The sequence below is a fragment of the Vigna radiata genome, chromosome 3 (assembly GCF_000741045.1).
Source record: "Vigna radiata var. radiata cultivar VC1973A chromosome 3, Vradiata_ver6, whole genome shotgun sequence".
In the NCBI taxonomy this organism is placed as follows: Eukaryota; Viridiplantae; Streptophyta; class Magnoliopsida; order Fabales; family Fabaceae; genus Vigna; species Vigna radiata.
Window position 1 is genome coordinate 6,091,613 of NC_028353.1, and position 17,162 is coordinate 6,108,774.

The following is a 17,162-nucleotide window of genomic DNA, read 5'->3' on the forward strand; positions in this document are numbered from 1 at the left end:
TATATACATAGTTCTAGTAAAACTATTTACTTATTTACAATCCAAACAGTATTAATTATGTTAAATATTAAGTGTTTACACTATACTCACTTCCTAGAGTCTATTCCATAAAAGTTTCATCTCTCTTTGTTGACATTTATTAAGTGATCATTTCAAAGCATATAACAACCACAAACAAATAACAATAAAATAAGAGTAAGTTTATAGTATAAAAGAATCAATTCATGTAATTATAAAACATCATATAACATATCTCATTTCTAAACCTAAGCATACATATGATTATAGACTTGACCAATCTAGACATAAGTCATGAATAAATACAACTTTGAGAGTATTAATAAGTATGAATAATGAGTATTTTTCACACTTATTAAACTCTTCTAAAATTGAATTATTTCATGTCTTCACGAAAACACAAACCAAACACGACATTAAGTAAAAGACCTCTTGATACAATGACTCTACACAAACCAGAAAAATTCACTTTCATTTTCAAATTTCAAACAAACGTGACATGGTGCATTCATCAACTCAAAATCTACCCTTTGCATCAAATATGACAAACCAACTTAAAGATTTAATAATACTCACCAAACAAGTGTCTGTTCTCACATACTTTTATTAAAAAGCTTATTATAGTACTTCATCAACTTTTGCATATCGTCTAACTCACACACTTAACACATAGTTAATTAGGTCAAAACGTCCTTTTAGGGTAATGGTTTTTCATGGATTCAAAATTCACCACTTGAGAAGAGAAAACAAGTAAATGCTTCAATCACTCAAGTCAATCCTCAAATCCCAATATATCAATCACTCAAGTAAATACCTTTATTTTTCTATTCATGCACCCTTTTGATATTTTTTCTTTTATTTTCTTTCTTTCTTCTTGTTTGTTTGTTTATATATATATATATATATATATATATATATATATATGAATTTTCTTCCCCCAAACTTGATCTCAACCAAACCCTTGTTCAAAGCATAATACTTGTTTTCTTTCAGAGTGTAAGGTATGATAACATTTCAAAGGCTCGATAGGGAAGAAAATAACTCAAAGCTCGAAAGGGTTCACAAATGATTACCTGATGCACAAAGGTTGACTATTTGACCAAGAAGTTTTAGAAATCAATTAAGCAATTGTCTTTTTCATCCCTGACCAAGTGTGTGTGTGCATCCAAAGAATCATGCAAAAACCAAATTTATATCCAAGACAACTTATCACAATATCTCTTAATTTCAAATACATTCTCTCAAGCACTAAAAAATATATAGTCATTGAATCATATTCACACACAAGATGAAATTTCGAGACAATTTGCAACCACGATCATGCACATGTTATCACATTTTAGGAATGCACACAATTAATGTAGAAAGTGCAAAACCATTAAACCAAATATAACAATGTATTTACAACTAAACATAATCCAAAACAAAATTCAAAATAAAATCCATACCACAATGTACATAAAAAACTAAATAACAAGGACTCAGAAAAACTTCATCCACGCAACAAAATCACGACCAAGGCCTCCATCCAAATGGATCCTACTGTTGTTTCGACTTTGGTTGCCACTAACTCCAAAGTGGATTAAGATCCTTCCGTGGCAGCTCATCGTCACTGCCCTTTGCATCATAGGAAGTGCTCCCCCACCTAGAATTTGACTTGCCCTCAAGCCATGGAACACGAGTTGCGAACTTACTATCAGTCATCACGCCATCGTGGAAATCAGGAATGCCCAAAGATAGTTGATGTAGACTTTCCATTATAGACACCTAACCTTGTCTCAAAGCATCACTCCACGAGTGCATGTCCTCCTGGCATGCAAAATTCTAATGCATGTAAGCTAGTGGTGCGACAACAAAAGGAGTACGTGAAGCACGAAACCCACCTTGCCGTGGTGGAGGAACAAGTGAAGGAGGGTTGAACGTGGACTGCTAAATCCAATTAATACAATTCTTACCAAAGAACTTATTATTTAAAGTGGGTTGCAATTGAAGGCGCACAATAAAGTCAAATGGTACACCTTAATCCTTGCAAAGTGCAATAATTAAGCCAGGAAATCTGAGTTTGCAAAGATCGTTGTCAACAATAAGGGTCATCTCCCGAGCAATACGAGTCCCCCACGTCCATTTGAATATGATGATGATCCTATGGATCAGATATAAGCGCTCCAAATTGAAGTTAGATGTGTGAGTGTTCAGACTCAGGTTTGTAAAGGGTAATGAATGTTCACATATTAGGTAGAGAGTTCAAATGTCTTTGAAGGATCCTCACAAGTGTCCCATTCACACCCAACTGATACTCTTAACAGGAATGCACAATGTCGATGCAATCAGGTAATGATCAAGGTGCTCACTAATAAAGGTGTTTAAGGGACACAAGTTGAAGGTGGAGTCCGTAGAAAAGTATTTAAAGTCTTCTGGTCAAAGTGAACCAACTGCCTCCATACTTTGGACATTCATGGCATAAAACCCTTGTGATCATAGGCAGTGGCATATAATTTCTTCACTAGCACTTCATTAATGTCATTAGAAAGGTTCCCCAAGACTCCGTGTCATTGCCTGCGCTCTAATTCTTGTTGGAAATTATCATACTCCCGTAGATTTAGCTCAACATGCCTTTTTGGGAATAATGATTGACGCATGATGAAGTTGAACCGGTCAGGAGCAATCTCACACGAGAATCGTGCTTGAAACAACAAATAAAGTTAAAAAAAATTGGTAAAAAAAACTAAAACCAGAGTTTTCCAAAGTTAAAGGACTAAATTGTACCATAATTTAAAAATTAACTAAAATCAAAATCGCTCTAACCGATTGAAATTTTTGTACAAACATAAAAATCATAAGATAGTTTTAACTCAATATAAATTAAATTTTAATTTTTATAAATAATAAATATTCATAAATAGTATATTATCGTATCCAACTAATTTATAAATGACTATTAAAACATCCGTTACGAAACAAATGATAAATACGTATAAATACTAAGTATTTATTTTATGAAATTTATCCACAAATACTCGAACACAAATATTTTTGTAATCTCACTAATTATTATATGGAATAATAATAACAACAATAATAACAATATTTAAAATAAAAATGATAATTCGATAGAATTTAAACTGTTTTTGCTAAATCACTTTAACCTCTCAAAACTCCTTCAACAATTCTAACTTAAAACACAGCTTTGTCTCTCTTATATTCTTCTAGTATTTGTCTCTCAAAGGGCATGTTAGTAAAACAACGTCTGGCGGTCACGGGATTTTTCTTTTCCGGAAATACCTAAATTGCCCCGTCCCTCCTTCTTCTCCCGCAAGATTTCTCAAAACTTTAAAATCACCCGCTGCCTCTCTTTTCTCCTTAAAAAATTTCAAAAACTGAAACCCAAATCTCTCCCTATATAACCCCCCAATCTCCTCCGTCAAGCACCAACCAGATTCTCTGTTATCTTTTCGATTTTGAATCTAGCTTCAATTCAAGAACCACGACAATGCCTGCGATCCCCGAAGAGCCACTCCTGGCCCCAAACCCCGACCGCTTCTGCATGTTCCCAATCCAATACCCCCAAATCTGGGAAATGTACAAGAAAGCCGAAGCCTCTTTCTGGACAGCCGAAGAGGTTGACCTCTCCCAAGACCTCCGCCACTGGGACTCCCTCACCGACGGCGAGCGCCACTTCATCACCCACGTCCTCGCCTTCTTTGCCGCCTCCGACGGCATCGTTCTCGAAAACCTTGCCGCCCGCTTCATGAAGGAAATCCAAGCCGCCGAGGCTCGTGCTTTCTACGGCTTCCAGATCGCCATCGAGAACATCCACTCCGAGATGTACAGTCTCCTCTTGGAAACCTACATCAAAGACTCCACCGAAAAGAATCATCTGTTCCGCGCCGTCGATACCATCCCCTGTGTCGCCAAGAAGGCCCAATGGGCCTTGCGCTGGATCGATGCCACCGACTCCTTCGCCGAGCGCCTCGTCGCCTTCGCCTGCGTCGAGGGAATCTTCTTCTCCGGCAGCTTCTGCTCGATATTTTGGCTCAAGAAGCGTGGCTTGATGCCCGGTCTCACCTTCTCCAACGAACTCATATCGCGAGATGAAGGGCTCCACTGCGACTTCGCGTGCCTCTTGTACTCTCTCCTCAGGAAGAAGCTCACCGAGGAGCGCGTGAAGGAGATTGTGCGCGAAGCGGTTGACATAGAGAGGGAGTTTGTGTGCGACGCGCTTCCCTGTGCGTTGGTGGGGATGAACGGGGAGCTGATGAGTCAGTATATCGAGTTTGTCGCGGATCGGCTGCTTGGTGCGCTTGGATGCGGGAAGGTGTACGATGTTCAGAATCCCTTTGATTGGATGGAGCTTATATCTCTCCAGGGGAAAACTAACTTCTTTGAAAAGCGCGTTGGGGACTATCAGAAGGCTTCTGTAATGTCTAGCTTGAACGGTAATGGAGGGGCACATGTATTCAAGATGGACGAGGATTTTTAACTTTTTAGAATCTTTGCTAATTATTTTGTTAGTATATTAACTTCACTCATTCTAATACTGCCTGTATTTCACTGTACCATATCTCCACTTTACAATAAAATTGTTGAATTGATAAAAGCAAAATTGATTGTTTTTCCTTGTCAACTTTTTACTCTGTTAATTTTTAATCTTCTTTGAATTCTTTTCCATGTGATAGTTAGAGCTTTCTTCTTACTCTTCTTTACAGTTTTGTTTCAACTCCATTGTGTTTGTTGGGCTTCAATTCTACGTAGAGATGTATTTTGGATGGTGAATATATCAAGATAATTGAGTCGGTTTAACAAATATCCTTTTGCCAGCAGCTACCATGTTGTATTTTCTTGAAGTAATATCTGGTTTCTCGAAGTGATAACTGATACGTAGGAAGCTGTTGCTGTGACATATTTGGAGATTGGTGTTGGTATATTTTGGTGTTTAGTTTATATTAGAGTCTCATATTTCGTATAATTATTTAATCTGTGTGGTCGTTAGAATATCTGTGTAAATTCAGCTCAGCTGCAGACTGCAGGGTCAGCAGGAGCACCACCACCAATGTCATGTTGGAATGTGTATGTCGGTTTGTCTCACAACGCAGCCTAATTGAATATTTATGTTTTCCTTATGCAAAAATTGTCTAATGCTTTTTAGAGGTTTTTTCATCATCATGATATAAATTTTTAAAAAATTTCGCAGATGAAAAAGTTGTGCTGAGGTTACCGTAGATGAATTGAAATTGTGCTAAAAACAACTTTAATTTTAAAATGAAATGAATGAATATCGTGTGAGTTGTGATGACTTTTAATTTTGGATGAAAATGAATCGGAATTGTGTTAATATATCATTATTTTAATTTTAGATTATTTTTTATGTAAGTGGTCATAACTTGATACTATTTCAGTTGATAGGATACTACTTTATTTCATGTGTAATTAAATTGTTTAGTTTAGCATGATTTCTTCTTTATGAAATTGTATTATTTTAAAAAAATATCTTTTAAAACCTGTATTATTTTGATGATTTCATAATAGAATGACTTTAGAAAAAATACTTTTCAATAAATAGCAATGATGAAAAGAGAAACAAGCAATAACATTAATAATAATAATAATAATAATAATAATATTATTATTATTTTATTACTAGACTTTAGTTTTGGACATGTATAAGCAGTTTTCTAATACTAATTAGGAACAAAGTTAATATTTTTCTAAATATAAATTCAAGTAAATTAATAAAGTGGTAATACTTGTCAAAAAAATTCTTTCCTCTTCTTTGAAATTTGAATGTCCTTATATAAACTTAAAACTTAAAATAAGTATTGTCGTTCTTATAAAAATAATACAAACATTTTATTTAATAATTATTATTTTAAGTGTCTACTATGATAGATAATTGAGGATTTCATGATTTTTCAGTTTTAACACTGTTTTGCAGGTCAAATATTGAATTATTAATTGCTAAAAGAATGTTGCAAAATGATGTGATGTAAGAAGCATAACGGCAAATAAAAGAGAAGTTCTAACCCAGATTCACCCTTTTCAATTAGAGCTTATCACAAATTAAAATTAAACTATTTTGAAATAGAACTAATTAATAAAGTAATACCGGAATAAGAAAAACAATTCAAGGCATATCATCACAAAAAGAAAAGGTCATAGTTTTTGTTTTTGCACTCGTGGAAGTTTAATTGTGGGTGCAGGAAGCAACCTGAACTGTGTAAAGGACTTCAACCCAGCCCAGCCCAGCCCATTAAGAGCGAATTGGGCACACAAAGCGGTCCGAGTGGGCCCGAAAAGTCCGTGTGAAACTGTGATACCGATCTCAGCTCAGTTTTTCTTAGCGTGGTGAAGGAAGAAAAATAGAACAGGGAGAGAAAAAGAGAAAGGTAACCTAGACCTAGATTGGTGAATCGAAGTGAGGTGCATCTGCAAACTCAATCGCCATGGAAACTGTTGCTAGAAGAAGAGGTGGAGGAATTTTCGAAAGCCTTTACAAGGTTGTTATGCGTCGCAACTCTGTCTATGTTACCTTTGTCATCGCTGGCGCCTTCCTCGGAGAACGGGTCCGTTACTTCCTCTTCTTTTTTCAATTTAGGTAATTGTTGTTTTAACTTTCTTTTGCTGAGGATTTCAATACTTGGTTGCAGGCCGTTGATTATGGAATCCACAAGCTGTGGGAGGCTAATAATGTTGGGGTAATGAAGCTTCTAGATTCTATCTTTAATTTAATTGCGATCTGTGTTTCATGCCTTGTGATATGCTTTTTGTTTTCTGAAACGGTAAATTTGGCCGCTCAAATTTAGTTGGATTGTGTTTGGTATTATCGGTAAATCTTAGGAGCCTTTTTTTTTTAAATAAATTTATATTCTTCGTTTTGATGTTGGTTTTAAGATTTATATATCGTGTAACGTTTTAAAAGAAATTAATCTTCTAATTTTTATAATGATTTGGTTCCCAACTTGCTATGATCATAGATAGTCCATGATATCTTTAGGCTTTCTTAATAAATTTGTAGCTCCGGTTTTAAATAGTTTTCTGTAGATTTCGGATTTCCTATAGCTTCGTGTAGGATTATATGTTCGTTTTAACCTAATCAATTGTAGCCAACATAAAATAGGGCCTATCTTTGTGACTACCCTGGTGTGGGGTTGGGACCTGGTTGTTGTTGTATTGTGATGTATTTCTTCTTAGACTATTGGTTATGTAGACCAGGGTTTTCAATGAACTCAGCATTTCTTCTTATTGCAAAATAATACATGATTGATTATATCATTTTTAGTTCTAGAATTAGATTATGATTTATCTTGTATTAAGTTGGATATTGCTCTAAAGGATCTTGATTGGAATTAGAGCACTATAGGCAGATTCAGAACTGGTATAATAGTGATAAAATTTAGGAGGAATGGTTTTTATTTGACTGGTTCATATTTGGTTGTAGATTATAGTAATTAGTTTTATGCCAAGTTCTAGTCAAACAATTCTGAATATGTACTTGGTCTGTTGAATTTTGGTAGTTTTTCTTACTGTCACATGTAAGTACTGCCTATTAGGCGTGACTATGTTCGTTGTTTCCTGTATTTGAACTTAACATGTTGCTGTTGAATTCAATCTATATTAATACCACTCAAAGGCAATTTGAATAGAGTCTAACATCACTGTTGGACAATCATAGTTTTGGTTGCATCAATCCATATCAATTGCTTTGTTCAAGTTTTGTCAGCATAATTATCAATTTACCTTTCCCCAAGAAAAAAGAGGCATTTAATAAATGTCAAACCCTGTCCACCTCTTAGCCTCTGGGGTTACCCTTTCTCATTTCATCTTCCTTGTCTTGAGAACTCAAAATTTATAAGAGCGCACAAGTTGGTCCTCGCGACCAATTCTGATTTCCCTCCCCTCATAGCTAGTTCTCTCTTTTTCCAGTAAGCTTTCTTTTATGTTTGACCCGTCTTAGCAAATGGAGATGCTGTAAATGGTAAGTCTATTAGTCAAAATAAGGTAGCATAATAACATTTGATATATGTGCAGAACAGAATATGAGTTCTATTTCATATTTGGGTCGTTTAAAAATATTTTAGGACAACTTAAGGTTAGAAAATATTACATTTTTGTTCTGCTTAAAAGTGCACAGAACAGAATAGGATATTCCATTTTTGTTTTGTTCGTGCACCAAATGCTACGTAAGTGTTTACAGAACTTGTTGTTGATCAGTATTGATGTCTCGATTAAAACATATGCTGTGGTTGATATTCCATTAATGAGAACGAGTGTTGCCACTCCCATGTTTCCGTTATCTCCAATTCAAATGATTATTAGATAAAATACATGCCGTGGTTGATATTCCATTTTTATATTTTATTAGTTATAATATGAATACTCACTATTTCTGACTTGTGTTTTGCTCTGCCTCATTTATGCAATTTCGAAGGTTAATCGTAGTTCATGATTTCACTTAAAAATGGATGGGATTCCTAACTATGTGTAATTTTGTATTGTCGATCCCATCTATTCTAGCAGTAGAAGTATGTTATTGTTTATAGTGTTAAACCTATTGCCAACCATCAGTTTTCAGGATTGTGGTTTACAATGCTATTGTGATCACTTACTGTTTATAAGCTGTTTGGTATTTTATCCTTGATATATAATTATATTTTCTTGTGCAGAAACGATATGAAGACATTCCTGTGCTAGGGCAAAAGCTGTCAGAAGAATGACCAATTTGTTAGCTTTTTTTCTAGTTTTATTATATTCTTGAAATTTGAAGTGAACATTAAGAGCTGGAAGCCGTTTCCATTTTTACAATAAATACCTTATGCTTGTATCTTTCAGGCTTTAACTCTTATGCGTGGTTTCATTTTGTGGCCTTTGAACCAACGCAGAATTCTGTATTTTTTTGAAACCATTTATCTGGAAGCATTGGTTATGAAAATTGCAGACTTTCTACTTATCCCATTCTCTGAAAGTTGAAACATGGAAAATCTTTATATTTAAAAACATTAACTAAATGAGTAAACAACTGTCATTGTCACCAATTGGTACAAGTGGATGAAAGAAACAATGAAAAGTGCTAAGCTTATAATTACAAGTCAAACTAGCCTCATGACGAACTACTGCTAGCATCAGCATTACTCGAGGTAATAGATCACACATCCACTATCCAATTGTAATCTTAAATTTTCAATCTTTGGATATAATGGTAATAATTCTCTCTAATCTTGAGATGATTTGCTTGATTTCATTTTTTTTTTCATAAAAATAAATCATTCTTTTCGTTAAAATAAATATCCCTTTGTATATGGTAAATAATTTTGAAATTAGATTAAACTGTTGTTACTTTCATATTTAATTATACGAAAATAAGTTATTTTCCACTTCTAAAGATATTCATTATCCTTACTCCTATTACGAAGACAGCAAAATATTTTTGTTATATTTAGTATTTTTGTATTTTATTTTTTATAGTGACCATTTAATATACATATGTAATTTAGTTATGTAAAAAACACTTTAACAAATTGATAGGCATATTTTTTATATGTAAAATTTACGTGTGAAAATAAGATCTTACCTAAACTATTATTTCAATGCAATTTTCATTTTTCAAACAATTTTGAGCTAGCAATACATGATAAAGGCCAACTATAAAGTAAATATTTGAGAACTAAAAAGTTACTTTTGTATTAATAGTGTACATTGAAAATGTAATTTTATTTTAATTTTATGAGGTGGCTATGGTTTTCTAAATCCTAACCATTTGCTTTAATTGAAAATATAAGCTTTAATTCTTACTAGTAAAGTTTTAATCAATAAAAACAAGCTTTTTCTTCTGAAAAGTAAACTAATTGTAATTGTACTTTTAGTTAAAAAATGGAGATACCCTCCCTCAATAAACACTTCGTGATAGAAATTGATCTCAGGAGTTTCAAATACATTACGTATAAGAGGCTTTCTATTGCTTTCCAACATAAATGGTTGAAAAGTAAAATTGAGGAGTGAAGTGAAAATCGCAGAAGCGGAATCTCTCTCTGGTTGCCATTTGTTTTAATTTCAGTTTTTGCATTTCGTTTTGTGATTCGGCACGGGTCTCACAGGAGAAGATGGAAAACGGTGAGGAACAGAAGTACGGAGTTCGGAAATTAGAGATCTCAGACAAGAGCAAAGGCTTCATCGAGTTGCTTCAGCGTTTGCAATTCCGTCTCTGACACAGACTTCGAGGATCGATATCGAGAGCTCAGTGCCGTTGGAGATGATCACGTTATCGGCGTGATGGAAGACAAGGCTTCTGGAAAGATCATCGGGTTTGTTATATACGTTCATGTATTTGGTTATTATCACAACAGTTAATTTTCTAAATATAAAATCATTATCTTCTAAAGGGTGTTCTTCACTTTATAGAAGCCAAAATATGACATAAAAATCAGATAATGAAGTGACATACAGCAATTTGCAGATTTTAAATAGCATGGCCAAAGTTGTCACATGAGAATATGAAGCATAAAAGAGAAAACACAAAAGGATGAAACCTAAGAAAGTAATTGTAGGTCAACATCATTAAAAAAGTAAATTTTGGACTATCAATCAAACCAAAACAGAAGATGATACAAACTATCATCTCGTAGTTTCTTTTTTCTTTCATCCTGTATGTCCCCCTGTCCATTCTGCTTAGATTATACAATGCTTATTAATATCTGTTAAAATAATCTACTAAAACATTATATACTTCTTTGTTTTGTCAAAACATGTTGAAGGTGTACAAGGATCTGCAGACAAAAAGGTTGAAAATTAAGTAATTTCTTCAGTTAGTTCATAACTTAATAAGATTTCGTAAGAACCAGAAAAAAATGGCAAATATACAAGGAAAAAGAGTAACTGAAGACTTAAAATTATTTCATGAATATGCCTTTAGAATTTGACACAATACAGTAGGCACTAAATTGACCCTTCAGAAGCCTAACTTTAACAAGCAAAATTTGAAAGATAATGATATTTAGACAATATTTTTTTGACAACATTTGAACATTGATTACGTGTCAATATGAGATTAGTCAAATATTACTCCACAATTAATAATAATAATCATAAATATTATTGTGGAGTAATATTTGACCAATCACATATTGACACATAATCAATGTTATGTTATAAAAAAAAATGTTGTTAAAATATCATTATCCAAATTGGAATACCTTTGGCCTCAACAAAAGTACTGCAATTGTCCAAGTACTCAACAGCACTGCTTCCAGCTTGGTTTTGAGTTCTTAACTTTAACAACACTCCTCTGTGTACCGATCAATGGTGAATAGATCAAATGATACCACTTCTGGTATTTAATCAAGTGGCTTTAGCACAGCTGTAATGGCATCTGTCCTGGTCTTAATCAATGGAACAGTACAGCTCCCATGACACGTCTCCTGAGTGACTGCAGATTATCTACTGGTTTTTTGCAGTTATGAGACAAGGAGTTTTGTCGTTTCAATCCTCCACACATGTTTCCAATTCCCTTACCAGTCCAGTTCACAATCATTTCACAATCACCTTGGCCCATCAACGGTGTCAATTGAAATCCAAGTTAATTCTTAAATATTTGCATCTTCAGCGATCAAATTTGTTTACTTGACGGCATGTAGAGGGTCTGCAATTAGACAATCCACTCATCAACTTATTATATGAAGCAAGATTAGGTATGAACCCCCTATCCAACATTTCATTCACCAGAAACTCTCCTTTCTCCCTCCCTCCCTCCTCCGTATACCCTATTACCAAAGTCCTATAAGTCATGTCATCCGGTTCCAAACCCTTGCTCAAAGCAAGTAACATCAATCTATTCGCCTCATCGGTTCTGCGTGCATCGCAAATATCCCGAAGAACACAATTGAAAGTCACAACATCCAGCACCATACCCTCATCAAGCATCCTTTCCACCAATCTCTGCACCTCATGGGTCTTCCCCAACCCCCTCAACCCATCAACCACAGCAATACAAGCAACCAAACTCGGAACACTCCCCCCATTCCACAACTCATAAACAACTTCCAACGCTCTCACAGCACACCCTTGCCCACACAAAACCTCCACCAAAGCAAAACAATCAAACCCTTTAGGCAAAACCCTCTTTTCAGAAAACTCCAGCAACAACTCACACGCCTGCAAAACCCTCCCTTCCTTACAAAGCCCTTGAACCAAAACCTCACAAGTAACACACGAAAGCTCACACCCTAATTGAACCATCTCGCGAGCCATCTCAATGGCATCCTCAACCCTCCCCTCTCTAAACATCCCCCTGATCAAGGTATTGAAAGTAACCACATTGGGCTCGCACCCCATTTTCCCCATCTCTTGAAACACATCCAACGCCAATGCGAACTGCGAGTTCCGGCAGTAACCACTTATCAAAATGTTGAAGGTGAAAACGTCAGGCTTAACGCGGTGGCTAACCACCATCTCGCGGTAAAACTGGAGGGCTTGGTTTAGGTTACCGCGTTTGACGAAGGCGTGGATGAGGACGTTGAAAACGGCGACGTCTGGCTTGGAGTCGATCAGTTTGGTCATGGAGTGGAATGCGGAGAGGGCGTGGTGGAGTTGGGAGGATTTGGAGAAGGCGTGGATGGCGTGGGAGAAGATGGGTTGGGTGTGGGGGCAGCAGAAGATGGAGGGAGAGCAGGGGCAGGGGTGGGTGGCGATGAGGTGGAGAAGGGCGCGGAGCTGGGGGAGGCGATGGGTGGCGGCGAGGGTGCGGGCCATCCAGTGGAACGTGGCATGGGTGTGGTGAAATGAGTCGAGGGAGGAGGCCCAGGTGAAGAGGTGGAAGTCGAATTGAGAGAAGGAAGGGTGGTGGTGGAGCTTCGATTTTAGGAAGTGGAGGAGGGTGTCGGGGGTGAACGGCGGGGCCCAATGGGCCTTCAAGAAGTCCAGGAAGCGGGCATAGTGAACTTGGGACACGGGTGTGTCAGAGGGTGGAGAGGGAAGAGGGAGGTTGGGGATCGCTGAAGAAGATTTTACTGTTGCCAATGCTCTCGCTTTCATCAACTTCTTCGTCGCCATTTTCTGTTTCTCAATAAGACCTAATGATTATCTTAACGTGTTCTTAAAGTGAAAAAAAAAAAAATTGTCCTAATTTTTTTGTTTATTGTAAATTGTAAAAATAATTTTAAAATATTTATTAGAACATTTTAGCAAGAGGAGAAAATGACAAAAGCTTGTAGCAGCGGTTCGGGGTAAAGTATCTGCAGAAAATGGACACGTATAAATAGTCCGTGCCGCGAAAAATCATAAGGACTATAAGTGGACCAAAATCGCGGAGAGCAACAGAAATTCAAAACGCAGAAATAGAAGGAAGAAGAATCGTGAATCAAATTCGATTGAAGAAAAAATGTTTCCTGTTTGCAACCTTTCTCCTCTTTCTCTGCAACCGGGCATGGTGATTCAGGTTCACGGAAAACCTACCGGACAGTCTTCGTTTCTCTCTGTCATCAACTCCTCGTCTTCCGGCGAGAGAATCAGCACGCGCCCAAGTACCATTTCGCCATTCGAATCCCGAATCTCACTCGTTTTCGCTCTCGCTTCTCAAGCCAACTCTCTCAGCCAGCGACGTAAATGTTTTTCTCTATCCAACTTTGTGATTTCTCTCCTTCTCTTTCACTCTTGAATCTCTCTCTAACTAATACCTAATTTTCGTGCCGTAGTTCTAGCTGATGTCGCTGGGGAGACAGCCAAATACTTGTTTCCGAAGAGATTCGAAAGCCGTAATCTCGAGGAGGGGTTGATGAGTGGTACATAATTAACTTTTGTCCTATGAAACTCAAATTGCTGTTATAATGTTCACTTTTCTTGCGTAATTAATTATTTCGGTGTTGGAGCTTCGTTTCAGTTCCGGACCTTGAGACTGTCGAGTTCAAAGTTTTGTGCAGAAGGGACCAGTATGAGATTCGGGAAGTTGAGGTGTGTGTGTGCTAGCTCTCTTTTCTTTGAAATAAATTTTATACTTCAATTCATTTCTTTTATAATTCTAAACATATGTGCTTTCTAATATTTAATGCTAGAGTAAATTATACTTATCATCTATGAGATTTTGTGAAAATGTTTTTCAAACTGCCATTCAGGACCTTGAGCCATTCGAGTTCAAACTATTCTTACTTTTTTAACATTTACAACAACCTCTCTTGTTGGATAGCAAGGCGTAATGTTTTTCAAACAAGTAAGAGGGTTAGTGTAATGTATAAGAAGTGTCCGTATAATGTTTTCAAGCAATTAAAAGATGTTATTGGAAGGGTAAAAAAACACTAAAGTTGTATAATTTCACGAAAATCCTAATAGATAGTTAGCGTATTTACGCTTAATTTTTTTAAGCGTTGCACTTAGACAATTGTCAGCCAAATATAATAAGTAATTGCATTTAGTGATGGAACATTAGAACGTATTGCGTGCTGTATCATGCTTCTGTATGTAAAAGCCTCTCCTTTCTTGATTTTCGTAGTCTTTAGCGGTTATACGTTGTTAATTAATTCCTTACATTTCCATGCCACGCTAAGTGCGTTGCTGTCACTGACAAACCATCCGGTCTTGGTAATTTCTTCCTTGATTTGATGATTATCTTTGCAGCCTTACTTTGTGGCTGAGACAACAATGCCTGGGAAGAGGGGATTTGATTTCAATGGTGCTTCTCGGTCCTTTAATGTCTTAGCTGAGTACCTTTTCGGTAAGGTAGTTATATTTTAGAACTAACGACATTCATACGTTTTAAAAATTTACTTTGTTGCATTCGATCACTACCTCCTTTTGTTTTCCCCTTTTATTTTGAGAGAAGACATAAGTTATATATGTGTGCTGTTGTTTTCATGGTAGAATACAAAGAATGAGAAAATGGAGATGACTACACCTGTTTTCACAAGTAAGAATCAATCTGATGGGGTTAAAATGGACATGACAACTCCTGTGTTAACAACAAAGGTATTTATTATGTTTATTTTATGGATTTCTTGAAATATCTCATTTACAATCTTTATCTTATTTTTATATGCATTGCCAGCAAGTTTAGCATAATTATATCCGTTCCAGCAAAGATAACTGTAGCAAGGTACCTTTATATAACTATAGCAAACATTGTCAATAATGGCTGTGAAATAATAGCATCTAACTTATTTTCATGGTCTGAACTTTTTATATACTATAATTCACAGTTTAAAATCCATGTTTCTGTAATTCAGGTTCAATTGAAATAAATCTAATGTCTGAACTATCCTAGCATATTTTTTCAAGCTGATTTTTCTTAACTTTATCCAAATACATAGTTAAAGGTGAGGCCTGAAAATTCTATCAAATTCGTATGTTCTTTAATACATGGACTAATTAATATGTAAAGTTTAAGTGTGTGAGATTGGATAAATTGATACTATTTTCCATCTTATGAATTATCTATATCTATCCCAATTAGATGGTGTTATAACATAACATTATTATTTTAACCATTTACATCATAGGTTCCTCTTCGTTGTTTTTCCCCTTTTGTTTCTATGTTATGATATAGCCAGTGTATTAGTGTCACTTTGCACTTAAGTGTGTGGATTTTGTGATATTATTTTCTGAAAGTTCTGTATTTAATAATCAATACAACTATTCGATTAGGAGTTACTTTTCAATATCTATTTGTAATTTATGATGTTCTAATTTATCATTGTATTATCTTAGATTGAAGATCAAGACAAGTGGAGAATGTCTTTCGTCATGCCATCGAAGTATGGTGCTAACTTGCCACTGCCTAAAGATTCTTCTGTGACAATTAAAGAGGTGCCCAGAAAAATAGTTGCTGTAGTTGCCTTTTCAGGTGAGTTCTTGCCTTGGACATATTTCAGTAATTTGATTTCATTTCCCCTTGTTGTCTGTTATTTGGGTTTTAATTGCGGAAACCCATTAGTAGTATAAATATTTAACTACCGGACAAACAAATACAGCACAATTGGTTTATTTCAAATTTTCAATCACATGTATATTTCTATGTATTTACGTGTGTATATGCATCTCTACGTGTTCCATTTTATTTTTTGAGAAAATGTGTTGCACTTTTATTTCAATTGAATAATGGTATGCCTGGGCATGAACCGTAGTTGGTTAACCATAAAGTTATACAATAGTAAACTAAACCTGTTAAATATTTTTATTTCAGCATAAATGCATAAAATTCTGTTCAAATTTAATTTAAAGTGCTTGATCAAATAAATAATTTTCTTGCCTTTGAGAATCAGGTTTTGTGAATGATGAAGAAATTAAGCAGCGCGCACTGAAACTACGAGAAGCTTTAAAAAGTGATAATCAGTTTAAGATTAAAGAAGGAACTTCAGTAGAAGTTGCACAGGTTAGAATCTTAATGCAATATTGGGGTTAAAGGGTTCCCTTTGATATTTTTTTCTTCAAATGTAAATTGCTTTTTTATTTGGTTGCAGTATAATCCACCATTTACTCTTCCATTTCAACGACGTAATGAGATTGCATTGGAGGTGGAATGGAATAATAAATAGGAATAGTATTCACCAATTTAAGGTACTTCTGAATTTCCATCACTGATGCTGTAAGCTGTAAAGGTTGACCAGTTCAATATCATGTATCGGATTGCAATAATAGATTTTTTGTTCTCAATATTGATGCATGTCTTGTATTTTACACACACACACACACAATATTAGAGTGGGAATTGTACAATCGATGATGGAGGATTTACCAATTAATGCATGTTTAAATCTAGCATTGTAAAATTACATTTGGATGTTTTCAGATAAATTACTTATAAAATAGTTGGAAATAGAAAGACCTTTCAATATTAAGATTCCCATCTTACTTTTTCTGTTATATATGCATACACCTTTTGCTTCTATTTCTTTTAACTATACTTCTCTGGTGGTGTGAGACGGCGGAAGTTGTCTAATGATTTGACACCTTTGTTTTTCTCCATTTCCTTCGTTATCGTGTTTCTAAACTTGTGTCAAACGGAGGTTTATTCTTCATTTGAAGCATTAATGTTCCTTGCTAAGTAATGAAAACATAAAAAGAACAGCTCAATCATCCAATCACAGTGTAGAGGAAGATTATATTATGTCTGGAATGATCAAGAACTGTGATGCCTCACTGCCACCACCTATCTGATGCTCAAGCAGCGC

General features: G+C 35.4%; 4 protein-coding genes across 4 annotated transcripts; 3 read left to right on the forward strand and 1 right to left on the reverse strand.

Moving 5' to 3' along the window:
- The first annotated feature begins 3,387 nt into the window (after positions 1–3,387).
- On the forward strand, positions 3,388–4,615 carry LOC106757644 (ribonucleoside-diphosphate reductase small chain). Its single transcript, XM_014640366.2, has one exon. It carries the CDS (start codon positions 3,509–3,511, stop codon positions 4,496–4,498), a length of 990 nt encoding a protein of 329 aa, XP_014495852.1. The 5' UTR covers positions 3,388–3,508; the 3' UTR covers positions 4,499–4,615.
- Positions 4,616–6,331: 1,716 nt separating this feature from the next.
- Positions 6,332–8,962, forward strand: LOC106757742 (cytochrome b-c1 complex subunit 9). The gene is made up of 3 exons (XM_014640514.2): positions 6,332–6,578; positions 6,663–6,710; positions 8,679–8,962. Exons 1-3 carry the CDS (start codon positions 6,459–6,461, stop codon positions 8,727–8,729), a joined length of 219 nt encoding a protein of 72 aa, XP_014496000.1. The 5' UTR covers positions 6,332–6,458; the 3' UTR covers positions 8,730–8,962.
- A 903-nt stretch (positions 8,963–9,865) lies between these two features.
- LOC106757741 (heme-binding-like protein At3g10130, chloroplastic) lies at positions 9,866–16,765 on the forward strand. The gene is made up of 9 exons (XM_014640513.2): positions 9,866–10,313; positions 13,179–13,604; positions 13,698–13,784; positions 13,883–13,953; positions 14,614–14,715; positions 14,857–14,961; positions 15,700–15,835; positions 16,254–16,363; positions 16,452–16,765. Exons 2-9 carry the CDS (start codon positions 13,385–13,387, stop codon positions 16,524–16,526), a joined length of 906 nt encoding a protein of 301 aa, XP_014495999.1. The 5' UTR covers positions 9,866–10,313; positions 13,179–13,384; the 3' UTR covers positions 16,527–16,765.
- Positions 10,325–13,171, reverse strand: LOC106757740 (pentatricopeptide repeat-containing protein At2g36240). Its single transcript, XM_014640512.2, has 2 exons — positions 11,202–13,171; positions 10,325–10,775 (listed from the first exon to the last, which is right to left on the reverse strand). Exon 1 carries the CDS (start codon positions 13,054–13,056, stop codon positions 11,608–11,610), a length of 1,449 nt encoding a protein of 482 aa, XP_014495998.1. The 5' UTR covers positions 13,057–13,171; the 3' UTR covers positions 10,325–10,775; positions 11,202–11,607.
- Positions 16,766–17,162: the final 397 nt, after the last annotated feature.

Excerpts from the sequence above, each read along its gene's own strand:
- LOC106757740 (XM_014640512.2), bottom strand. The coding sequence starts at position 13,056 with ATGGCGACGAAGAAGTTGATGAAAGCGAGAGCATTGGCAACAGTAAAA.
- LOC106757741 (XM_014640513.2), top strand. The coding sequence starts at position 13,385 with ATGTTTCCTGTTTGCAACCTTTCTCCTCTTTCTCTGCAACCGGGCATG. Across the intron at positions 13,785-13,882 it reads CGAGGAGGGGTTGATGAGTG|TTCCGGACCTTGAGACTGTC; the intron begins GTACATAATTAA and ends GCTTCGTTTCAG. Across the intron at positions 14,716-14,856 it reads CTGAGTACCTTTTCGGTAAG|AATACAAAGAATGAGAAAAT; the intron begins GTAGTTATATTT and ends TTTTCATGGTAG.
- LOC106757644 (XM_014640366.2), top strand. The coding sequence starts at position 3,509 with ATGCCTGCGATCCCCGAAGAGCCACTCCTGGCCCCAAACCCCGACCGC.
- LOC106757742 (XM_014640514.2), top strand. The coding sequence starts at position 6,459 with ATGGAAACTGTTGCTAGAAGAAGAGGTGGAGGAATTTTCGAAAGCCTT. Across the intron at positions 6,579-6,662 it reads GCGCCTTCCTCGGAGAACGG|GCCGTTGATTATGGAATCCA; the intron begins GTCCGTTACTTC and ends ACTTGGTTGCAG. Across the intron at positions 6,711-8,678 it reads GGGAGGCTAATAATGTTGGG|AAACGATATGAAGACATTCC; the intron begins GTAATGAAGCTT and ends TTTCTTGTGCAG.